The sequence below is a fragment of the Salmo trutta genome, chromosome 1, assembly GCF_901001165.1.
Source record: "Salmo trutta chromosome 1, fSalTru1.1, whole genome shotgun sequence".
Taxonomy (NCBI): domain Eukaryota; kingdom Metazoa; phylum Chordata; class Actinopteri; order Salmoniformes; family Salmonidae; genus Salmo; species Salmo trutta.
In genome coordinates, this window is record NC_042957.1 from 21984287 (window position 1) to 22010517 (window position 26231).

The 26231-nt window shown below is 43.3% G+C and overlaps 1 protein-coding gene and 1 long non-coding RNA gene across 2 annotated transcripts; both read right to left on the bottom strand.

Annotated features, from left to right (window-relative positions):
• Positions 1-50: 50 nt before the first annotated feature.
• si:ch211-225h24.2 (testis development-related protein) lies at positions 51-24479 on the bottom strand. The gene is made up of 4 exons (XM_029745436.1): positions 24093-24479; positions 16919-16972; positions 3551-3666; positions 51-2291 (listed from the first exon to the last, which is right to left on the bottom strand). The coding sequence occupies exons 1-4, from the start codon at positions 24177-24179 to the stop codon at positions 1862-1864; spliced, it is 687 nt and encodes a 228-aa protein (XP_029601296.1). The 5' UTR covers positions 24180-24479; the 3' UTR covers positions 51-1861.
• LOC115184752 (uncharacterized) lies at positions 3747-5162 on the bottom strand. The gene is made up of 2 exons (XR_003874630.1): positions 4671-5162; positions 3747-4293 (listed from the first exon to the last, which is right to left on the bottom strand). It is a non-coding gene; the product is annotated as an uncharacterized LOC115184752 (long non-coding RNA).
• Positions 24480-26231: the final 1752 nt, after the last annotated feature.

The following is a 26231-nucleotide window of genomic DNA, read 5'->3' on the forward strand; positions in this document are numbered from 1 at the left end:
CCTAGGAGTGAACACAATGACACCTTGTTGAAATAAGCAGATCCAGACAATCCAGGCAGGGCAGGTCTTTATTCTTCTGAACAAATGTGACCCTTCTTTTTAGTAAATACAGAAGCTCTAACAGCCATCGTCGGCAAGGAACCTGTATCTGTGCACAAACGTGGCTGTGGAAAAAGGGACTAAGTAGAATTTGAAAATAAAGGCACATATTTAAATGAAAGGATTGTCCAAGTCTAACCACCTACAAGTGGAAAGCCTGATTCTGTTTGGAATTAAAATATACATTTGCAATCACACACAAAACAATCAGTGTTTTTGCTATGAAAATGAAATAAAATGATTCTTCAATAACTCACTGCTATCCTATTAAAGCACCAACACACACATTTACACAGGCACATACAACAGCAGATCTCATGTTAACATTGTCTGTTGAATTAGTTTGTCACAGTCCCAAAAGCACCTCGGCTGCTGGCAAAATTGTTGGAAACCATGAAAACTGGAATACAGGAAGTTTCTCATGGCCGTGAATGAGAAGGGAGGGGTGTGGCTAGATGGTATACAGCTACGGTAAAAAAGTTGTATTTTCTAGTCGTGCCGGGAGTTTTTGCATTTTAGCTAACCCTAACCCTTTTCCTAACCTTAACCTAAATTATCCTAACCTGCTGTGTAAGTTCTCCTAGCCTGCTACAAAAAGTACATTCTGTCCGTAGCTGAAAACCATTTAGTCAAAACCAGGGAGGGGTGCCGCAGTGATGCATGCTGGGATTGCCCATCACATCATTTGATCCTCATAGTGAGCTTGGTCTAGTAGTAGTCTATTCCAATATGGTGAGCAGAGAAGCATGCCACAACACATACTGTAGAGAAAGGCACATCATGGCATTTTGTCTAATTGGGGAAACAGACTGCATGCAGAAAATGGCGCTCAGTCCTCTTATTGCATGGAAAATGTTTCTTACTATCATTAGATTTGACTGTACAGTATTCATGACACTCCAGTGGACCGCCATTTGCTGGACTTGTAACAACATTTGGATCATATCATTCATTAACAATACTCCAGATTCAGCAGCCTATATTCACAAACACACATTCGCACTTATGGTTCAGAGCCTGGAAGGCTTATTACACGTTATTGGACAAAGCATTTTAAGCCTTTTAGCTATGCTTATTAGGAGCTAAGACTTCTGACACATTCCTCTCCCAATAGACATTTACTGCAGGGCCAGGGAGGGCAAACAGCATGGAAAACGCATCATTAAATTTGGCCTACAGTAGCATAGTTGGTCTTGTTCTCAAACTACACTCTAGCATAAAACATGAATGCCTATGTCACAATACAAAATCTATTTTGGAAATCATTCTCTTGGCTTGATAATATAAAATGGTCAAAGGCCAGTGGATAGCACAGTTTAAGGTAGTGTAAGGCCTTCATGTGTTTGCTTTTTTACTTTCCAACCTCTTATCTATGACATCCTTTTCAAGATGGTGACCCTTTTCTCTACACTGCCAAATGAGTCCACTCAGATCAACCTAGCATAAAGTGTTCCCAGGCTCAATGTCTCTGCAACATTAAAACACCACAATTTCAACACAGTCAACAATAATAGATTTGAATGACCTTGTCTGCTTTGTAAGTTCATCTGCTATGTTGAGGAGTGAACAGTCATAGGGATATATGGGCTGTGTTCATCTATGCTGTACGGAAAAGTCAGGACTGCACTCAGAATGTCAATGGAGGAATACAAAATCAGTTCTTTATGCAGCACAGAGACAGACAGGCATGTCTTTTTCCCTCCTCTTAATTTGAGGAAAGAGGTGAGGGGCAGGGATTGCTGGCAGGTAAGGGGTAAAGCTTTTATTTAAACCCCTCCCATGTCTCCGAAACGCTGCCTCGGCTCCGCCTCCTGATTCCGGCCAGCTTGCCTTTGGCGCGGGCCGTCCACCTGACGGCCGTGGAATCCCGTGATTCTGACAGGTTGGCGTAGTGCGACGAGTCTTCCTCTAGACCCAGACCTGTCCAGGAGGGCAGCCCCAGCGGGAGCCCCAGGGCCTGGGGGAAGGACACAGGCGAGTCCCTGGTCCCACTCTGAGCCTCCATTGCCTCCTCGGTGGGTGTCTCGGTTTGGTCGGGCAACTGCGGCGGCTCCCAGCCCTCCAGCTTGTCCAGTTTCCTGGTGGGCGTGATCTGCCTCATCGTCATGGTGACGCTGTCCCAGAAGCAGTGGCCCTTCTCTGTGATTGGCTTGTTCTTCTCCTTCCCTTCCTCCTTGTTCTTCTTGTGGGACCTTGATCAAAGACAGAGAGAGGGGAGGATGAAGAGGACTATGAGTACAAAAAGCAGTAAGAACATACTAAAATACATGTATCATTGTTCCTTGAAGTCCAATGTAGTTGTGTACATGTACGCATGGTACTCCCATGCCCACATCCTAAATACACTATTATAAAAAAGGTGCTATCTAGAACCTAAAAGGGTTCTTTGGCTGTCCCCATAGGAGAACCCTTTGAAGAACTATTTTTGGTTCCAGGTAGAACCCTTTACACAGAGGGTTCTACATGGAAGACAAAAGTGTTCTACCTGGAACCAAAAAAGGTTATCCTATTGGGATAACCGAAGAACCCTTTTGGAACCCTTTTTTCTAAGCGTGTAGAACATGCAGGATACTAGGACATGAGGGTGTGGGATGGTAAAGTAGACATTTTTTACCCCTACTTTATATTTACAGCTCTGCTTATCCAGTAGAAGTATGCATGACAACGGGGCATCCTAAGCCCCCACACCTACTCCTTTAGAGACATATTGTCTTCCCCTCCCCCTCACTTCCCCTACTGCGTTGGTAGGACATTAAAGTAGGAGTGTGGTGCGTTCCCCATTGAGAAGGGCATTGTATAGGGATACCAGAGGTATTGTACTTCTGCCACTGAATGATGATTTACCCTCCATACATACCACTACCCTGTGGAGACAGGATGTTGACGTGAGCCAGTGAATGCAGCCCTGTCTTGTATCTAACATGACATGAGTCATTGAACATAGCCCCATTTAACATGAAATGACCCATGTTGTATAGCATTGCTCGAACTCAACCCTGTGTCATCCTCACATGAACACTGCCTAGTGCCTAGTGTCAGTCTGCCATACTACCTTGGATGTCTCTCTGTGTTCTGGCAGACTGTCTGTCTCGCTATCGGACTCTCTCTCTTTGTCTGTCTGTCTGTCTGTTCAGGAGGCTCTATCCAGGATTAGGTGGTTTTGGGCGAGCAGCAGCGCCAGCAGAGCTTACTGTAGGCCTCACCTTCTCAGAGAGGTCAAAGGAGACAGGACATTCATCTCACTGAAGGATGGAAGACAGACTGCTCACCTCGCCCTCTCCCTCTGAGCCCAAATAAATGTTCTATGGGGCCAGTCCTATTGCACCTTGTAGCTAATTGGGGAAATAAGAGTTATAGTGGGGCTAGAGGTAGCAAAAGTATGACATACGAATACTTGCATGCACTTTATGTTATATGTCATGATGGTAGTACAGTATATGATCAATCTCACCCTCTGCGGTCGGCCAGTGTGACCCCTGTCAGTAGGAAGTGCTCGTCATCCTGAGAAGAAAACATCTTCTTATCCCTCCTCTCCTTCTTGGACTTGACTTTCTTCACTTTCACCTCCTGGGAGACCCAAACAAACAGAGCACCACTGTAAACTAGAGCCCGACCTATATGTTTTTGGGGTCCGATACAGATTAAACTTTTTTGGGGTGGGGGGTGCAAAACTTACCGATACCGATATATCTGCCAATATACTGTTTACATCAGCGAAATTAAAAAGTGGCATTCCTCCACACTGAATTCTCATACATTGCCATTCAAAATAGCAATTTTCCAATAACTATGCTTCAACTGTTGATTTCATACATTGTGACAATGACACATCATGAAAATGGCCGCAAACGTTCAGATTAGCATGAGATTCCCTTTTTCATTTATAGGTGGAGTTATCGGACGATGCCGATATAGCACTAAAAGGTCAATATCTGTGAACCGATATATCGGTCGGGCTCTACTGTAAACACGACTGTAAATCCTAAATAGATTTTCATAAGCTCTAGAATGATCATCAGAACAGTTCTATGGTGTTTTATGACTATTGACTTCCACCACCAGAACAGTCTGTTTTTAAGTGAAGAGATTAACTCAAATTAATGGATTGAATGGAGATTGAATACAGGTATTGGTCATTTATGTGTAAAATGGGGTAACAGTTACAGCTTGGTCATCTCGGCTCCAGCCCTGGCACTGAGGAGAGAGAGAGTGGGGGGAGAGAGAGCAGTCACTACTCGCTTGGCTGGTCAGTACATTCCAGTAGAATACCCTCCCACCTAACCCCCACTCATCTGTCACATCGGAATTCCAGCCTTATTATTTTCAAATAATGTCCTCTAAATCTAGGCTATTTGAAACTATTTTCAAATGTTTCCAAATACATTATAAATACGCCTAGGACCAAACGGACATGGGTTCAAGTGCATGGAGCATTTAAATATTTGTATTTGAAAACTGTATTTGTGTATGAGTATTTTCAAATACATGCCAATACTTTCCAAATGTATTTCCAAATACATTCCATTATTCAACTACTTGTATTTTCAAAGAAAATGTGTCCAAATACTTACATTGAAATGTGAAAGTAACTGAAATACTTAAAATAGTATTTGAACGCAGGTTTGCGATCCGCACAGGGAACGCCCATCCTGATCCCGGCCCTTTAGCAGTAGTTGGCTCATGTCCCTCTTTTTGTTCTTGTCCCACTTTATTCCAATGTCAAATATCAAGGTCATATCGTTTACACCAACTCACATCTGACCTGTTCTTTTAACATTAGTACATTCCTGCCATTTCTGATAAATATTCAGGATACTCGTAATAGACGTATTATTTGGACTCCAAATGATCTGTTCCCTCATAACGTTTGAGGTTACCTGTCAACAAGCCACTGTGTAAGAGGCTGTTTCTATGGAACTAAAACACACACACACACACCCTTTTCCCCGGTTCAGTCCTTGTTGTTCTGGAACACAGGACAGAGAACACAGGACAACACAAACAAACAGAAGTCTGCAGACAAAATATAAACAGAAACACAAAGGGCCATGAAAGCTCTTATAATCCCAGATCGTTGAACCCAGAGACCTCAGTTTACTAAAGGCAGGGTCCTATTTTCCCTCTTTGCAGTGAAGTAGGCAACAGACAGGCACACTCTCTACAATGCCACACACACACAGACATGAGCCCTCTACCACTGCATAGTTGGCTGCACCCCTCCACACTATATCCTCTGCTCAATTCACACGCACACACGCACGCACGCACAATGTTATTCTGAGAACCACATAACATTCTGAGAACCACATAACATTCTGAGCGTTTCAAACATGATCCATTTTTTGAAAGATGAGAAACAGCCCTTTAAAATGATATGACATGCAATAAATAGTGGTAATCAGTTAACCCACCAGAGTCTAAGCCCTGTCTAAGCAGGGAAGGGGTTCTACTAAGCTATGTGGAATTATTTTAAGATGGTCATACCAAGGATCCTTTAGCTATTTGATTTAGAATTTTAAGAAGTATCAAAAATCTATATATACACTACCGTTCAAAAGTTTGGGGTCACTTAGAAATGTCCTTGTTTTTTAAAGAAAAGCACATTTTTTTGTCCATTAAAATAACATCAAATTGATCAGAAATACAGTGTAGAGATTGTTAATGTTGTAAATTACTATTGTAGTTGGAAACGGCTGATTTTTGGCAGCTTCATTAAATAGTATCAGCAAAACAGCAATATTAACGTCAACAGTGAAGAGGTGACTCTGGGGTTCTGGCCTTCTAGGTATATTTGCAAAGAAAAAGCTATGTCTCAGGCTGTCCAATAAAAAGAAAAGATTAAGATGGGCAAAAGAACACAGACACTGGACAGAGGAACTCTGCCTAGAAGGCCAGCATCCCGGAGTCGCCTCTTCAATGTTGACGTTGAGTCTGGTGTTTTGTGGGTACTATTTAATGAAGCTGCCAGTTGAGGAATTGTAAGGTGTCTGTTTCTCAAACTAGACCCTCTAATGTACTTGTCCTCTTGCTCAGTTGTGCACCGGGGCCTCCCACTCCTCTTTCTATTCTGGTTAGAGCCAGTTTGCGTTGTTCTGTGAAGGGAGTAGTACACAGTGTTGTACGAGATCTTCAGTTTCTTGTCAATTTCTCACATGGAATAGCCTTCATTTCTCAGAACAAGAATAGACTGACGAGTTTCAGAAGAAAGTTATTTGTTTCTGGCCATTTTGAGCCTGTAATCGAACCCTCAAATGCTTATGCTCCAGATACTCAACTAGTCTAAAGAAAGCCAGTTTTATTGCTTCTTTAATCAGAACAACAGTTTTCAGCTGTGCTAATGTAACAGTGTAGGTTCCGTCCCTCTCTTCGCCCCAACCCGGGCTCGAACCAGGGACCCTTGCACACATCAACAACTGACACCCACCGAAGCATCGTTACCCATCGCGCCACAAAAGCCGCGGCCCTTGCGACGCAAGGGGAAACCCTACTTCAAGTCTCAGAGCGAGTGACGTCACCGATTGAAACGCTATTAGCGCGCACCACCGCTAACTAACTAGCCATTTCACATCGGTTACACTAACATAATTGCAAAAGGGTTTTCTAATGAAACTTGGATTAGCTAAAACAACGTGCCATTGGAACACAGGAGTGATGGTTGCTGATAATGGGCCTCTGTACGCCTATGTAGATGTCTATACTGTATTTTTGATCAATTTCATGTTATTTTAATGGACAAAAAATGTGCTTTACTTTCAAAAACAAGGACATTTCCAAGTGACCACAAACTTTTGAACAGTAGTGTATATTTTTGACTTTACTGCTATTAGCCCATAGAAATGCATTGAATAACATGTCTCATGGTCTGACAAACACCGCTCTAGCTCTGTTGCTTTTCACCGCAGATGCGGAAGTGCAGCATAGGTGGATGTGGTGGATTGAGACTCATCCAATGCAAAAAAACAGATATCTCTAGCTTAAATTGACACATTGATTTCCACAGGGGAAATCAAATTAGCATAAAACAAAAATCCCCATTAAAATCTGTCAGTTTAAGCTAGAGATATCCGTTTTCTGAATTGGGTGCATCTCATCGACCTTATGGGGTTAAGAAAAAACACCTGTGAAAGTGTGCATTTTATACGCTTTTTTCCAAGCAAGATGGAGAAAACAGAGAGTATCAGGTCTTCCTTATTTTGTAAGGATTGGTAATCGGAAATCAGAATAGTAATACCTTTTACTGTGAATGAATTAGAGCAGCTTTAGTGAATGGTGGTATTTTTTTCACAAAGGTCTGAGAGCTGACAGTCCACCACAGTGTCCAAGAGCGAGAGAGAGAAATAGTATTTTAAAAACATACACCTAATTTATATATAGGCCTAATAGCAGGGCTGCAAGTTAGCCGAAAAAATTATTGTGGGGGTACACTGGTTACACTAATTAAACATAGATTACAAGAAAACTGTAGGCTACAGGGCATTCGGAATGTATTCAGACCCCTTGACTTTTTCCACATTTTGTTACGTTACAGCCTTATTCTAAAATGGATTAAATAAAAAAAAGCATCAATCTACACACAATACCCCATAATATCAAAGTGAAAACAGGTTTCAATTTTTTTGCAGATTTATAAAAAATTAAAAACTGAAAAAAATGATTTACATAAATATTCAGAATACTCCTTTTCTAGGAGACTCAAAAATTAGCTCAGGTGCTTCCTGTTTCCATTGATCATCCTTGAGATGTTTCTACAACTTGATTGGAGTCCACCTGTGGTAAATTCAATTGATTGGACATGAATTGGAAAGGCACACACCTGTCTATATAAGGTCCCACAGTTGACTGTGCATGTCAGAGCAAAAACCAAGCCATGAGGTCGAAGGAATTGTCTGTAGAGCTCCGAGATAGCATTGTGTCGAGAAACAGATGTGGGGAAGGGTACCAAAAAAATGTATGCAGCATTGAAGGTCCCCAAGAACACAGTGGCCTCCATCGTTCTTAAATGGAAAATGTGTAGAACCACCAAGACTCTTCCTAGAGTTGGCCGCCCAGCCAAAATGAGCAATCGGGGGAGAAGGGCCTTAGTCAGGGTGGTGACCAAGAACCTGATGGTCACTCTGACAGAGCTCCTGAATTCCTCTGTGGAGATGGAAGAACCTTTCAGAAGAACAACCATCTCTGCAGCACTCCACCAATCAGGCCTTTATGGTAGAGTGGCCAAAAGGAAGCCGTGACAGAGGTACGTGACAGTCCGCTTGGAGTTTGCCAAAAAGCACCTTAAAGGACTCTCAGACCATGAGGTCTGATGAAACCAAGATTGAACTCTTTGGCCTGAATGCCAAGCGTCACGTGTGGTGTTGGCAGCATCATGCTGTGGGGATGTTTATCAGCGGCAGGGACTGGGAGACTAGTCAGGTTCGAGGGAAAGATGAACGGAGCAAAGTACAGAGAGATCCTTGATGAAAATCTGCTCCAGACCGCTCAGGACCTCAGACTGGGGAGAAGATTCACCTTCCAACAGGACAACAACCCTAAGCACACAACCAAGACAACGCAGGAGTAGCATCGGGAAAAGTCTCTGAATGTCTTTGAGTGGCCCAGCCAGAGCCCGGACTTGAACCCGATCTAACATCTCTGGAGAGACCCGAAAATAGCTGTGTAGCAACGCTCCCCATCAAACCTGACAGAGCTTGAGAGGATCTGCAGAGAAGAATGGGAGAAACTCCCCAAATACAGGTGTGCCAAGCTTGTAGTGTTATACCCAAGAAGACTCAAGGCTGTAATCGCTGCCAAAGGTGCTTCAACAAAGTACTGAGTAAAGGGTCTGAATACTTAGGTAAATGTGATATTTAAGCCATCTGATTCGATGAAAGATGGTGTTGAATTTGTCTTTCTGCCCATAATTTCATTTAAGGTACTCAAGTACTTTGAAGAATCTAATTTGTTTAACACTTTTTTGGTTACTACATGATTCCATGTGTTATTTCATAATTTTGAAGTGTGGGCTGTAGCCTACTTTTAAATTGTTTCCAATATACTACATTTCCCAAAGTTAGTGGATTCATCTATTTCAGCCACACCCGTTACTGACAGGTGTATCAAATCGAGCCCTTTTATGTATAATACATGATTCCATATGTGTTATTTCATAGTTTTGATGTCTTCACTATTATTCTACAATGTAGAAAATAGTAAAAATAAAAACCCTTGAATGAATAGGTATGTCCAAACTTTTGACTGGTACTATAAATAAAGTATTTATGTTTTTTATTTTGAATACATTTGCAAACATTTCTAAAAACTTGTTTTCGCTTTGTCATTATGGGTTATTGTGTGTAGATTGATGAGGGAAAAAAATGTATTCAATCTATTTTAGAATAAGGCTGTAAAGTAACAAAATGTGGGAATAGTATTTCTGAATGCACTGTATGTGTACAGTACAGTACAGTACTGTAACTGATAAATGCACACACACACTAGATGTTCATGCTTATAAATGTATGTCAATTGTAAAGTATTTTGTCTGTAATGTCTTTTTCGTTATGTGTCGGACCCCAGTAAGACTAGTTGTCTTCATTGGCGTCAGCTAATGGGAATCCTAATCAATTCAAATGTAATTCCATACCATCTCTCTCTCTCCCTCTCCCCCCAAGGCTGTTCTGTTATTTATTGGTGTAGTCTCTCCTTGTGTTGTCTGGTGTAAACTGTGGATCAGGTTTACTACAGTCCAAATCCATGCAGAAACACTGAGACCAGCAGCGACGCCAAAGCTTTGACCCTGACCCAGGTATGCAGCTGTGTGTGTGTGCGCGCGTGTACGCGTGTACCATAGTATACAGTAAGCTACTCAGCGATCTCCTTAACCTTCACCTCCAGGACACCAAAGCCAGCGTAGCCGCAACAGCCCAGTGTAATCTCCATGCAGCCCAGCAAGCAGGCTATTCACCTCACTAAGCTCTCTGTGTGTGAGATGGCAACTTTTCCCTCCATGCCACACAGAACAATGGACGTCTTATTGGAAAGAATTTCTTTCGTCCATAACTTAGTATTACTGCAGTCTGCATGATCAAATGGGTATACATCAAGTTCTACAATTTAATATGTTGTTTTTTACCATACAAAGTAATGAAGGCATTATACTGAAGTCTATAACTCTGTCTAAGCATAAAACTGACCCATGCTTTTGGCGATTCTAATCATGGCTTTCAATGCGGACAATTCTTGCTATTTTCAGCTTTGCTTTGTTTCACACCGATTATTCTCCAACAAATCCTGACTCCTCGAAAGATTGTTCGGCTTCCTTCCCCCTCGTACCAACCCAGCCGTCCCCCATCCTCACTTACAAGCAGGTTATGAAATACCACCACTTCTTGTCCACTGATTTAAACAGCTACAGTAACAGTTAGCACAGCTCCCTGGGGTATCTACACACAAACACGACATGGTTAGGAAGTATTGTGGTTTAGCAAATTGTACACATTCCAGCAGCATCTCATCAAAACAGGTTATGAAATACCCCATGAGATCATACACACACACACACACACACACACACACACACACACACACACACACACACACACACACACACACACACACACACACACACACACACACACACACACACACACACACACTAGGGGAGAGCAACAAACCTCTGTTGACAGAAACAACAACGGACACCTGTTTATCGTACCACAACAAACCGATAACAAAAGCTAAGACACAAAAACACACCAAACACACATACACAGACCTAATAACATCACCACAAACAGATATGAAGGTGACCTGGGCTGAGAAACAGAGCAGAGACACTGAGGGCGGGGCTGAGGGATGATGAGGGTTGAAGGTGGAGGTGGACGGATATCCACTGTGTCATAAAATCTGGCCACAGTGGATGGGGGTTGAGGGGGTGTGATACAAGGGAATGATGTGTACGTACATTCCCCTACGTATTTATTTGGACAGTGAAGCTACAACTAGGGCTGTTACAGTGACCATTTTTCCGCCACACCGGCGGTCACGAGTCATGACGGCAGTCAAATTCCATGTGACCGTTTAGTCACGGTAATTAGGTTTCTCCAAGTTCTGATGCTACTGATGGTCATTAGTAGCCTACCAAACTTGATAACTGTCTGGTACTCATCACTCTATTGTCCCTCTAATTACTCTGACATCAATGCAAATGTAATCAAAAATCTAATCAAACAATCCATGAGAGCCCATGAGCTCATGTTGCACAACATTTCTATAGGCTATGCAATTGCGTGAGAAAACACAGTGATGGCCTCTATTAAAAAGAGGAGGATCCCATCAGCTTTCTATAGGCTTACAATATTTATTTCTCAACTTTCCTAATATTAAGCACATTGCTTCTCTTTAAAACAGGATTTCAGCCTACCTGGCTGGCATAAAAATTAACCACGGGAAAAGCGTCCTCCGTTCGCTATTTATGTGCATAAATAACATGTATTTTTTCCCCGCTCCTGTTTCGAGACAGTGGCATGATAATGGTTCATTCTATATCAAAACAAATTTAACACATACAGTATATTATTTAGTATATGTAAAGACAAGATTAAATCAAGAACAGTCTAATGGTGACAATATTAGCCTATCACTTGTGAATGATATATTATCATTTGTGAATGATGCCCAGCTTGTGTGCAGTAAGAAATAGTGCATGCCTTTTTTTGCAACTTTTTCAAATCATCATCTATTCTGTTCATGTAGCCTAGCCCATAAGGTGTGTATATCAACTAAAGTGGCCAAATAACTTTGCAAAATTAAGCATATTAATCCGCTTTACAACAGGTGAAGAGACTATCTGGCATCCATATGCAGTGTGTGAGTTTCAAGCTTGGGGAAGATCATTTTCACCATAAAAATGCACCTTCATAATAAAAGCATTACATACATAATCACATTTGCAGTCACTTTTGAGAATGGTGTTTTCCCGCTAATTGATTGCATTTTGGAACATTCAGCCTTATAGCCTACTGCCGTGTGTGTATTGCTGTGCTTATAATGTGAAGAAATAGCCTAACAGTTTATCAACATGTTAAGCTAAAAGTTCTGATCTGTTGCGTCAGACTCATTGCTTAAAAATGTTTTTTTGATGCTAGTGGTTGTATTAATTTGGGATCTATCGCATCCCACAACTGTCCCAGACTATGTTTGGAATATTTATTTCTCGCACAGAATAGGTTCACTTTTGTACTATGGGGGATAGTATTGACATAGACTTTATCAAGTGCTTATCAAATTGTGAATGAGAGACTGATGAAGTGTGTGCAGCCTGTGCAAAGAACAAAGCACAGCTCATTGCCTTTCATGCAATTTTTTTCAAATTAGAGTCGCATAATGCAGCCTTAGAATGTATTAAAAATCAAAACATATAGCCCAACGTTTGTATCACAAATAAGTTATATAAATAACTCTAAATTAAGCATATAGGAGGACCTGTTTCTTTGTTAACACCTCAACACAGAATAGTTGCATGTGCGTGCACTCCCTCAAATCATTTGGAGAAAATATAATTTATATTTTATTCAGCTATGTTCAATTGTATTCTTCATACTATAAAATAATATAAAATAATGTCTCGGAATTCTAACCAAATCTTGTCTGCTAAATGAACTAGTGTAGCCCACAGCCATATGGCATAGCCAGATCAGGGCCTAACAGGACAACTCAGAGTATGCTATTCTGTTCTAGTATGTTTCTGAACACTTCTACATTCATGTGGATTCTACCATGATTACGGATAATCATGAATGAATCGCAATTGGGTTAGCATGTCTTGAAGGTATGGTATTTATGACACTAACTTTCTCACTCATCATTATTCATGATTCATTCATGATTATCCAAAATGGTGGTAGCATCCACATTAACGTAGATGTGTTCAGAAACATACTGTATTATATTCTTATTTACAATAAAAGCGACTCAAAAATGGCACAATGCATTAGTGACCATTAATTTCAAGTGGGCACAACATAACCTGAAACACAACCAAAACAAATTGCAAATGCGTCCAACAAGTTTGTAGAGTCACAAGCTTGATGTAGTCATTGAATGCTAGGAATATGGGACCAAATACTAAACTTTTGACTAAATGTATAACACTATAAATGAATTTGTCCTTCAAATGGGGGGGACTAGATACATTTAATTTTAAAACGGTAAAACATATATGAAAATACCCTCAAATAAAAGCTGACATTCTGTACTGTTGCCTCATATAAAACATTTGATCTCAAATCCAAAATGATGAAATATAGTTTTTGATTCATTGTCCAAAATATATACGTAGGGGAGTGTATACGTGGAGGTAGAGTGAGTAGGAATAAGGTTTGAGCAAGAAGGGTTTGGAAGGAAGGGTGGAGTGGGGTTGTGGGAATGATATGAAGATAAGGGGGAGGGATATAGGAAAGTAGGAATGAAAAGGGGTTGAGGTTGACACATAGAGGGTCTAGGGCTAGATACTGGAGGTGTGATACTGGAGGTGTGATACTGGAGGTGTGATACTGGAGGTGAGATACTGGAGGTGTGATACTGGAGGTGTGATACTGGAGGTGTGATACTGGAGGTGAGATACTGGAGGTGTGATACTGGAGGTGTGATACTGGAGGTGTGATACTGGAGGTGTGATACTGGAGGTGTGATACTGGAGGTGAGATACTGGAGGTGTGATACTGGAGGTGTGATACTGGAGGTGTGATACTGGAGGTGTGATACTGGAGGTGTGATACTGGAGGTGTGATACTGGAGGTGTGATACTGGAGGTGAGATACTGGAGGTGTGATACTGGAGGTGTGATACTGGAGGTGTGATACTGGAGGTGTGATACTGGAGGTGTGATACTGGAGGTGTGATACTGGAGGTGTGTGGGGTTGAGATACTGGAGGTGTGTGGGGTTGAGATACTGGAGGTGTGATACTGGAGGTGTGATACTGGAGGTGTGTGGGGTTGAGATACTGGAGGTGTGATACTGGAGGTGTGATACTGGAGGTGTGATACTGGAGGTGTGATACTGGAGGTGTGTGGGGTTGAGATACTGGAGGTGTGATACTGGAGGTGTGATACTGGAGGTGTGTGGGGTTGAGATACTGGAGGTGTGATACTGGAGGTGTGTGGGGTTGAGATACTGGAGGTGTGTGGGGTTGAGATACTGGAGGTGTGTGGGGTTGAGATACTGGAGGTGTGATACTGGAGGTGTGTGGGGTTGAGATACTGGAGGTGTGTGGGGTTGAGATACTGGAGGTGTGTGGGGTTGAGATACTGGAGGTGTGTGGGGTTGAGATACTGGAGGTGTGTGGGGTTGAGATACTGGAGGTGTGTGGGGTTGAGATACTGGAGGGTGTGTGGGGTTGAGATACTGGAGGTGTGTGGGGTTGAGATACTGGAGGTGTGTGGGGTTGAGATACTGGAGGTGTGTGGGGTTGAGATACTGGAGGTGTGATACTGGAGGTGAGATACTGGAGGTGTGTGGGGTTGAGATACTGGAGGTGTGTGGGGTGAGATACTGGAGGTGTGTGGGGTTGAGATACTGGAGGTGTGTGGGGTTGAGATACTGGAGGTGTGTGGGGTTGAGATACTGGAGGTGTGTGGGGTTGAGATACTGGAGGTGTGTGGGGTTGAGATACTGGAGGTGTGTGGGGTTGAGATACTGGAGGTGTGTGGGGTTGAGATACTGGAGTGTGTGGGGTTGAGATACTGGAGGTGTGTGGGGTTGAGATACTGGAGGTGTGTGGGGTTGAGATACTGGAGGTGTGTGGGGTTGAGATACTGGAGGTGTGTGGGGTTGAGATACTGGAGGTGTGTGGGTTGAGATACTGGAGGTGTGTGGGGTTGAGATACTGGAGGTGTGTGGGGTTGAGATACTGGAGGTGTGTGGGGTTGAGATACTGGAGGTGTGTGGGGGTTGAGATACTGGAGGTGTGTGGGGGTTGAGATACTGGAGGTGTGTGGGGTTGAGATACTGGAGGTGTGTGGGGTTGAGATACTGGAGGTGTGTGGGGTTGAGATACTGGAGGTGTGTGGGGTTGAGATACTGGAGGTGTGTGGGGTTGAGATACTGGAGGTGTGTGGGGTTGAGATACTGGAGGTGTGTGGGTTGAGATACTGGAGGTGTGTGGGGTTGAGATACTGGAGGTGTGTGGGGTTGAGATACTGGAGGTGTGTGGGGTTGAGATACTGGAGGTGTGTGGGGTTGAGATACTGGAGGTGTGTGGGGTTGAGATACTGGAGGGTGTGTGGGGGTTGAGATACTGGAGGTGTGTGGGGTTGAGATACTGGAGGTGTGTGGGGTTGAGATACTGGAGGTGTGTGGGGTTGAGATACTGGAGGTGTGTGGGGTTGAGATACTGGGGTGTGTGGGGTTGAGATACTGGAGGTGTGTGGGGTTGAGATACTGGAGGTGTGGTGGGGTTGAGATACTGGAGGTGTGTGGGGTTGAGATACTGGTAGGTGTGTGGGGTTGAGATACTGGAGGTGTGTGGGGTTGAGATACTGGAGGTGTGTGGGGTTGAGATACTGGAGGTGTGTGGGGGTTGAGATACTGGAGGTGTGTGGGGTTGAGATACTGGAGGTGTGTGGGGTTGAGATACTGGAGGTGTGTGGGGTTGAGATACTGGAGGTGTGTGGGGTTGAGATACTGGAGGTGTGTGGGGTTGAGATACTGGAGGTGTGTGGGGTTGAGATACTGGAGGTGTGTGGGGTTGAGATACTGGAGGTGTGTGGGGTTGAGATACTGGAGGTGTGTGGGGTTGAGATACTGGAGGTGTGTGGGGTTGAGATACTGGAGGTGTGTGGGGTTGAGATACTGGAGGTGTGTGGGGTTGAGATACTGGAGGTGTGTGGGGTTGAGATACTGGAGGTGTGTGGGGTTGAGATACTGGAGGTGTGTGGGGTTGAGATACTGGAGGTGTGTGGGGTTGAGATACTGGAGGTGTGTGGGGTTGAGATACTGGGAGGTGTGTGGGGTTGAGATACTGGAGGTGTGTGGGGTTGAGATACTGGAGGTGTGTGGGGTTGAGATACTGGAGGTGTGTGGGGTTGAGATACTGGAGGTGTGTGGGGTTGAGATACTGGAGGTGTGTGGGGTTGAGATACTGGAGGTGTGTGGGGTTGAGATACTGGAGGTGTGTGGGGTTGAGATACTGGAGGTGTGTGGGGTTGAGATACTGGAGGTGTGTGGGGTTGAGATACTGGAGGTGTGTGGGGTTGAGATACTGGAGGTGTGTGGGGTTGAGATACTGGAGGTGTGTGGGGTTGAGATACTGGAGGTGTGTGGGGTTGAGATACTGGAGGGTGTGTGTGGGGTTGAGATACTGGAGGTGTGTGGGGTTTGAGATACTGGAGGTGTGTGGGGTTGAGATACTGGAGGTGTGTGGGGTTGAGATACTGGAGGTGTGTGGGGTTGAGATACTGTAGGTGTGTGGGGGTTGAGATACTGGAGGTGTGTTGGGGTTGAGATACTGGAGGTGTGTGGGTTGAGATACTGGGGTGTCGGGGGTTGAGATACTGGAGGTGTGTGGGGTTGAGATACTGGAGGTGTGTGGGGTTGAGATACTGGCGTGTGTGGGGTTGAGATACTGGAGGTGTGTGGGGTTGAGATACTGGAGGTGTGTGGGGTGGGGTTGAGATACTGGAGGTGTGTGGGGTTGAGATACTGGAGGTGTGTGGGGTTGAGATACTGGAGGTGTGTGGGGTTGAGATACTGGAGGTGTGTGGGGTTGAGATACTGGAGGTGTGTGGGGTTGAGATGGAGTAACTAAACAGTTGTGGTGTTTGGAGGGATTGGGCTGTTTACCTTGGATACAGGGCTCACTGCTTCTTCCTCATCCTCCCCCTCTGGGTCCTTATCCTGAAAAGCAACAAACAGCAGGGTCAGTAACCAGAGGCAACACACACACACACACACACACACACACACACACACACACACACACACACACACACACACACACACACACACACACACACACACACACACACACACACACACACAGAGTTAACTAAAGAGATATAACATACACATAGTACACTGAGTGGAACATCATACAGCATACCCAGCCCTATACAGCATACTCAGCCCTATACAGCATACTCAGCCCTATACAGCATACTCAGCCCTATTACTCTGGTCCCTGAGGCTAACAGCCACAAACTACATCTCAGAGTACATCTCCTACACTACTCCCCCCCCCCCCCCCCCCCCCCCCCCCCACACACACACACATAAACACACTGTTGTAGACATGGTCACACATAGACACACACAGGAGCTGAGTCTAGAGGAGTGTGTGCAGGCCTTCCTGTAAGGCAGAGGTATTTATGGAACAGTAACATCAACACTGCCTCAGGGGGGAGAGGAAGGCCTCAGATCTCTCCCTTTACTCAGAGAACAGAGAGACCACCTAGGGGAAGTGACACAGGAGAGGATATAGACGACAAATAGGGGTCCTCTGTTCTGCTCTATAACATGTATCAGTCTGGACTTAAAAATAGATATGGTGATTGATAGTCATTTACATTGATAGAGTGTGAATGTTGCATTATCAAAGTTGCACTGTAAATCTTGTAGATAATATATTTTTTGGTTTTACATTGCTGCCCCTGAGGACAGCTGACTGTGTTGTGTGTGAGGTAAATGATTGGGTTTTGTCAGTGGGGTGGGAGTGAGGTGGTGGTTTGACGTGTCAGGGCAGAGCCTTCTGGGACACAGCCACCTAAACAGATCAAAGACACCACAGTCACAACAGGCCCAGTCTAATTACTACTATTTATGGATGCAGAAAGCATTAACGACACACAGACAGAGAAGAGAGGGAGAGGAGAGAAAGATGAGAGGTAGATGGACAGAGAGAGGGGGGGAGAGGAGGGAGACAGAGGAAGAAAGAGAGAGTGAGACGTAGAAAGATGACAGAGAGACAGAGGGAGAGAGAGAGGGGGGGACAGAAGAAAGAGAGTGAGACGTAGAAAGATGACAGAGGGAGAGAGAGAGAAAGAGGGAGAGATCGAGTGAGAGAGGAGAGAGAGTGGGGGGAGAGAGGGGGAGAGTTCGGGCGAGAGAGAGAGGAAAAGAGCAGAAGAAGGAGAAATAGAGGGAGAATGCTGTGATTAAGTAAAAATGTCCCAACAACAGGAGATAGGCAGAGAGAGGTTGGTTGCCCTCCTTAGGGCTTTAATCTCTATCTATCTGCATCTCGCTCGCTCTGTGTCTCTATCTCTTTAGGTGTTTGAAGCTTCCATTTTTGGCACTGGGGTGTTTGATGAAAGCCAGATATCCAGGTGAATACACATACAACTGATTTTAGCACTGCAAGTTCAGAAAGTCACCTGTGATGATTTAGAGGCATCAGTCAAGATAAAATAATCAACATCATATTGCAATAGGGAACACATTACTGCAATATGACAAAGACTTTTTTCTGTTTGTATCATGGCATGATTATTATATTTGTATAATTGGGGCCTACGGGGCAGAGGCAGTGTTTGATCCTCCACAGCAGGATTAGCTCTCCTCTCCTTTATTTTCCTCCACCGTTCATGATTAAATGAGTAGAGGTGAAGTCCTCTGAAGTCAGCATTTAGATTCAAAATCTGGTAATCCTGCTTCACAGGGAGCAGTATTACAGTGGTATTACAGTAGTATTAAAGCAGTATGATAGTTCATACACTCAGTGCCCTGCAAACACTACCCCCTCCTCTCTCACTCCGGTGAACCTTCCTCCCACAGTAATATCACAGAGACAGTCAGGACTAGGAGGATCTTGTTGCGAGGAGAGTGGAGAGAAAGCAAGCTGTAGCATGGCCCCGGAGCCCTAGAGCGCGGTGTAGAAAGAAGATATTAACTTCCAATCTATTCTCTCCTTCTTACCCCCTAAACACTCTCTCCCTGTCTACAAATAGTTGTCTCTCCTTCTTTAATGCCTCTCTCACTTTTTCTCTACCTCCTTTCTCTCTACCTCCGTTCTCTCTACCTTCTTTCTGTCTCTTACTGAGTGCATCTCTCACTCTCTCCCGCTCTCTCTCCTTGCATCTGCCCTTCCCTCCCTTCCTCTCTCTGGGTGAGGCAGATCTGCCACCTGGCCCTCTCCCAATAGAACCTGTTTTGCCCAGGGACCTAAACTGAAGGAAGGAAAAAAACTCTTCTCAGAGAAAATAAAGAACAGAACATTCAGAGACTCTCGTCAGACCTTGTTCTGGTAACCATTTTTCCCTGATACGAGGGGAGAAAGCTTCTGTAAGAACATTTTATGATTAGACCTCTGACCCTGGATGCACTTTAATGCCATGCATGGCTTCATGAGGAGACCTCCCTGATTACTTTCCCAGGCCCCAGGGATAGGTTATAACTAAACCTGGACTGGGATCAGTTTTACTCATAACATTCACCATCTGGAATGATAACATAAAACTAACCCTGAATCAGTTCTTATGGGTAACCTCCACATATAGACTTTCCCAGGGCAGCATCAGGGACCACCCAATAAGGCAGGGGCCATGATTTTCCTTTGGTGATTTACAATATTTAACAGACTCATGTGAGAGTGTTGGCTAACCGTTTCTCTCCACACGATCAATCCCACATTAGAGAACACTAAGGTTGATGTTAGAACAAGTAGTGTAAATATGCCCCTGATGGTTAGAAAGCTTGGACACTGTTTTGGGAAAGCAGAAATGCCCTCTAAAGATAAGCCTTCAGATAGTGTACATCAGTGGAGCCTCCTCAGAGGAAGAATGGGAGGACCATCCTCCTCAGTGAACTTTATAAAAATTTCAATTTTAAGACATTAAAAAAGTTAGCCTTTTTAGATAAAACTATACTACATATAATTACATCACCAAATAACTGATGAAAACACTATTTTGCAAAGGTCTACAGTAGTCTCAGCAGCACTCTGTAGGGTAGCACCATGGTGTAGCCAGAGGACCGCTAGCTTCCGTCCTCCTCTTGGTACATTAACTTCAATACAAAACCTAAGAGGCTCTTGGTTCTCACCCCCTTCCACAGACTTACACAGTAATTATGACCATTTCCGGAGGACGTCCTCCAGCCTATCAGAGCTCTTTCAGCATGAACTGACATGTTGTCCACCCAATCAAAGGATCAGAGAATTAATCTAGTACTGGAAGCATGAGCATGAACTACAGCTAGCTAGCACTGCAGTGTATACAATGGGGTGAGTAGTTGACTCAAAGAGAGAGAAAGACAATAGTTGAACAGTTTTGAACAAATTAATTTATTCTAAAATGAAGAACAATCAAGAGAGAAATAGAGAGAGATTATCATTTTTTTCACTTTCAGTTTCACTTACTTAGCCTACTGAAACATCCTGCTCAAACAGAGGGGTGCTATGTTAGCTAGCTGGCTATGACTTTCCAACACAACACTGGAACCCTTCCAAGTCAAGGTGAGCTTTAAGTATTACTAATTTATTGCCACCGGGGCCCGTGGGTGTAACTGTTTACTGACTGTACACAAACATTGCTGCATGATTGTAGCGGGCTTACTAATGCTTTAGTTATATTATCTATGCTGACTATGACGTTACTTTAATGGTGACAATGATGTAGGCTGTGTGTAGCGGTTTGGCTTGGAAAGTTTTTTTTCGCCTGGTCACATACAACTGATATGTTGTGCATTGAATTCCACAAGCAAAGTGAAGAGAAGGAATACAACTATGAAAGTTAACTCTGTTTGAGCGTGATCAGGGGTGTACTCATTCCACCGATTCTGTTGAAAAACATTTCTTAAACGGAACAGTGCAGTTTTGGCCTCATCCTCACCGTAATAGGCCCTGAGTGTGTGTATGTGAGAAAGGGGATGTTCTCTCCTATCTGGGGCTCTCTCCCTGTCCCCAGCAGCCTGACAGAGGCCAGCTGCTTGGGCAAGTATGGGGGGTAGGAGGACCTCTTAGGCCCCACAAATGCTGCTGGTACTCACCTGGTAAATATGCTAGATGGGAGCAGAGTGTGTCTGCATGTGTGTGTGTGTGTGTGTGTGTGTGTGTGTGTGTGTGTGTGTGTGTGTGTGTGTGTGTGTGTGTGTGTGTGTGTGTGTGTGTGTGTGTGTGAGGCAGTTTTGTTTAAGGGGATCTTAACTGAGCAGCTGATGTGCTATTTTATTTTTGTGTGTGAGGATCTGCTTATCTGTTCTTATCCGTTGTTTTCCATAACAGAGGGCTGACTCCATAGCTTCAGATTTGACCCCTAGAACACTTTCCATGCCGGTGTACAGATGTAGGATCTTATTTTGATACCCCTGTTGCAGGAGAACTGTCCTACAAAGCAGGAAATTAACGTGTAGTGTATTTGAGGTTTAAAAAGGCTTCTGAAGTTTGTAATTTCCACTTTGACATTTCAGACATGATTGCCATTACAAAAAATTTAGCAGCCCCTACAAAAATGTCCATTAATTATAATCCACATTTCCTGTTGCTGCAGGATTATTTTCCTGATATAGCAAACTGGCTCAAATTAAGATCGACACCTGTATGATGATATTGAAGCTAGTGTAGGCTACAATTAAACTCCATGTTGTCACGCCCTGGCCATAGAGAGGGTTTTATTCTCTATTTTGGTTAGGCCAGGGTGTGACTACGGTGGGCATTCTATGTCCTTTTTTCTATGTTTTGTATTTCTTTGTTTTGGCCTGGTATGGCTCTCAATCAGGGACAGCTGTACATCGTTGTCGCTGATTGGGAGCCATACTTAGGTAGCCTGTTTTCCTTTGGGTTTTGTGGGTGGTTAATTTTTGTTTTGTATTACTTACCTGGCAGAACTGTTTGGTCACGGCTGGCTGTGACACAGCCTGGGATCGAACCCGCCTGCAATGCCTTAGACCACTGTCACTCGGGAGGTGAATATTTGGTGTTTTATATCACTTGCACTATTATAGGCCTTAACAAAGGCTTCTAAACTGGCAGCGACTACAGGACCAAACAGACAAAAAGGACGAAATGTTAAAATGCTAAACCATTTTAGACTTGCTGCCACTCCAATCTATCCCCTATACATTTTACATTTCATGGGGCACTATAACCACATATGAGAGAATGATGTACCAATTTAGCTCCTAAGGGTGCAACAGATATAGACTCTAACAAGGCACGCCTCAAAATATGTTAATAAGCTAGAAACAACAATACCACGCACCCAGTAGTGGTCAAAAAGTGTTTGGTGCTCCAAAGATATGGTACGGTACTGTATTCTGTGGGGTGGAATTACAGCACCATTCGAAATACAGTAATTTCCACAATGCACCATAATTTACAGTATGCTTCAATAAAACATTTTGTACAATTGGACAGCTTCAGTGATGCACTTAAGGGTTGCATATATGACTAAAGTGTATTGAAATCCACACTCCCCGTACGTATTTATTTGGACAGTGAAGCTCACACCTTTCATTTGGCTCTTTACTCCAGCATTTTGCATTTGCGATAAAATGTTTTTTATGAGGCAACATATTTTCATATATACTTTGGGGGGGGGGTATGCTATTTATGCTTCTGTAACTTTCTCACTTATCATTATTCACAATTAATTCATGATAATCCATAATCATTATCTGTAACCACGTTTAAGAATCGTTTTGCAACAGAATCGGCGGAATCACCAGCACACACAATTCACTTTCATCGCAGCCATCATCACTTTGCTCGTTGTATAATTTCTTCTCCTTCTCTCACCATTTCACTTTGCTTGCATTCCTCTCTGTTTGAGTCAGGTTGTTGAGTAGGCTAAATGATCTGCATTCACTAGCTAAGTAAGTGAAAGGTAAACTAAGAAGGAGAAAAAAATACAACAAAATATAGCTAGCTCTCCCTCTCTGCTGCTTCCTTCTCCTTCATTTTTGAAGAAATGTATTTCTTTGCTTGGTAGCCGTGTAGGTTAAGTCTAACATTTTTGTTGCATCTAGCCATTATTCTAGCTTTCTACAATGATCATGAAATGATTTGAAATTATGAAATGACTTGCCCGAGACAGAAATTAATTTTCTCAAAACTGTTCAACTATTGTCTTTCTCTCTCTTTGAGTCAACTACTCATCACATTTTATGCACTGCAGTGCTAGCTAGCTGTAGCTTATGCTTCCAGTACTAGATTCATCCTCTGATCCTTTGATTGGATGGACAACATGACAGTTCATGCCGCAAGAGCTCTGATAGGTTGGAGGACGTCCTCCAGAAGTCATAATAATTACTATGTAAGTCTATTGAAGGGATTGAGAACCATCAACCTCCTAGGTTTTGAATTGAAGACACTGTACCCAGAGGAGGACAGAAAATAGCTGTCCTCATTTGACTTTTTCTGGAATTCACTGAGTAGGATGATCCTTCCCTTCCTCCTCTGAGGAGCCTCCACTGATCCACATTAACATAGAAGTGTTCAGAAACATATTATATTCTTATTTACAATAAAAGTGACTCCAAAATGACACAATAGGCCAACATTATTAGCCATTCATTTCTATTGGGCACAAAATAATACTGAACACAACCAAAACAAACTATCTAGAGTCAGTCACAAGCTTGATGTAGTCATTGCGTGCTAGGAATATGGGACCAAATAATACACTTTCGACTAAATGTAATACTCTTTAGACACCTTCAAATGGGAGGACTACATACATAAAGTGCATTCATTTCTAAACGGTAAAACAGATATGTACGAGAATATACCCTCTAAAGGTGACATTCTTTACTATTGCCTCATATAAAACATTTGATCTCAAATCCAAAATTCTGGAGTATATAGCCAACCTCGTTATTATTCCGATAACAAGTCAAATATTTAGGGCTGTGCTCTGTGTGTGTTTCAGGGACAAATTATTTGGACTAGGCCTCAGATCTAACTGTTGATCATAAGCACACGAAACGAAAACACCGGCTAAAACAGCTAAGTGAACCACTGCATCCTATGTGCGCTATAATCCCTCTACTTTATTTGTGCCAGCTGCTTGGCTGCTCTCCTTACCTTGTAAGTGTGCTGATGATGCCAGGATATTTCGTCCTCCTCCGACGCATAGTCCACTAACACTTTGCTTTTGCTTTTCTTGAACATCTTTCCAAATTTCTCTTTAATCAAATTGGACGCGCGCACATTCGTTCTGTCAAACTTGGCTGCGTCTGCCGCTTCCAGGCCGAGTCAATTTTTCCCGTTTCTCGAGAGATCGCAAGTAAGCACCACCGCTGTGGTTACTACAACAGATCTTGGAGCCTTTCCATGAAAACAGATTTTTAGGCAAGCGACTTTATGCAGCGCCAAACTCCAGTTCAAAGACGTTTTGGTGTAGGCCTATTTGATGTAGCCTGTCTGTTTGCGGAATCTCGACCACCACCTGGATCTCCTCCCACGTCGCTCCTCCCATATCCCCCCACATGAGTCCCGTTTTATGGTTGCCATGGTACTTTGAGGAGTGTTGTATTTTCCACCTTTGAAGTCACTGGGCTGAGATTAGGCAGAAGTGTTGGAACTTTTTCTAAACTTAAAACTAGGATTTGTAGAAATCTTTTATGGCAGTGCTTCTGAAACCTTATATTTAGATTCAAACCAACCAACCATTATATGCATTCATGCAATGATTTGGGAGCTTTAGGACTGATTTGGAAATGAATTGGGCATTGTGCCTTGGCTTAGTAGCCCATAGGCCTAGTTGAACAAATGAGGTGTCAAGACAGCACACAATGTTTTCCAACTCAGTGGACTATGCCCTATCATCTCTTGAAGTAATTTGAATGTAAATGTGATATGCAAATACTTCTCATCATCTCAGAGATTGTGTTCTGTGTTATCAGGGGTAGTGGTGGGGGGCAGGTTGCATCACAATCATCCCTATTGGAAGATCAATAAATGTAAGGAAATGCAAATAAACCAACAAAAACAATGTGATTTCATGACTCATCATAATAGCCTATATGTAACTCAGAAAAACAATTGGAGTTCTGTTCAGTGGTGTGAGTATGCATGAAACCAGGCAGCTCTGATTAAAGTTAGCCTTGTGGTTTAACAGAGCGGTCAAAAAGCTGGGCTCCTGCTACTTTTCACCCCCCCCCCCCTTCCATCCCTCCCTCCTCTCTGAATAAAGAAAGCCTGAGGCCTCGGGAACAAATTGCACATTATGTTGCTGACTGGTCCCTAAAATAGCCTTGCTAACACTGTTCACCTGATCCTCAGGATCTGGATAAATTTCTATGGCTGCAACTTCACAGCTAAATCAATTAGGATTGTAAGATTGTTGAATAACTATAACAATTAGGGTTTCAGAGTTTCTGCATCCTCTTTTAGATGTACCTCTAAACAATGTATGTTGTTCCTTTGACACACTCTACTAGGGATCTGTGATGGTATAGCATGTGGAATTCACATCTAAAGCAACTACAATTTTTGATCACTTGTGTACATTATGGAAGCAACTTTCTGGATGTTGTTTGGTCTTTACAGGAAGAGGTACTGTGTAGGTTGAGGAATTCCCTGAAAGTGGTGTATTGAGAGTTGTCGTTATCTGGTCATGTGTGCGTGCGTGGATTAATGGAAGTGCTTTCAAACCATACATGCAATCTTAACCTCTGACACTAACTTTAACCCCCCTAGCCCTAACTCTAGCCCTAGATTAGGAACAAATAGCTCATGCGCTTGCTCAATGCCTTAGCTCTGACGACATCCCCACTTTTGTGAGTTCTGTATGGCAAGCTGGTGATGTGTTGTACTGTAAGTGAGGGTTAATGTCCAATCATTAAGGTCAGTGTCTCGCCTACAAGGTGGTGTGTCCATAACAAGAGTTACCTATTAAATGAGGTAGATCATTTTTATTGACCTATCACTGTGGGTCACAATAAGAGCAAGTTGCCATAAATTAACATTTCCAGGAGTTGTATACATATGTAAATGAGGGTTTAGTGTTTCCCTTGGACATGACCCAACTGGCCACTTGTAGAACAAGTGTCCATAATCGTCATCAGACAGTAGGCTAATTGTTTAATCGTCTCTGTCCATTGACAATGACGACTTTGTCAAAGGTCAGAGTTCTCACACCCCACCCACACTACCAATCACATCATGATCTGCACTCAATGGCCTACTCTCACTCCATCCACTGGGAAGATCCCTGTACTG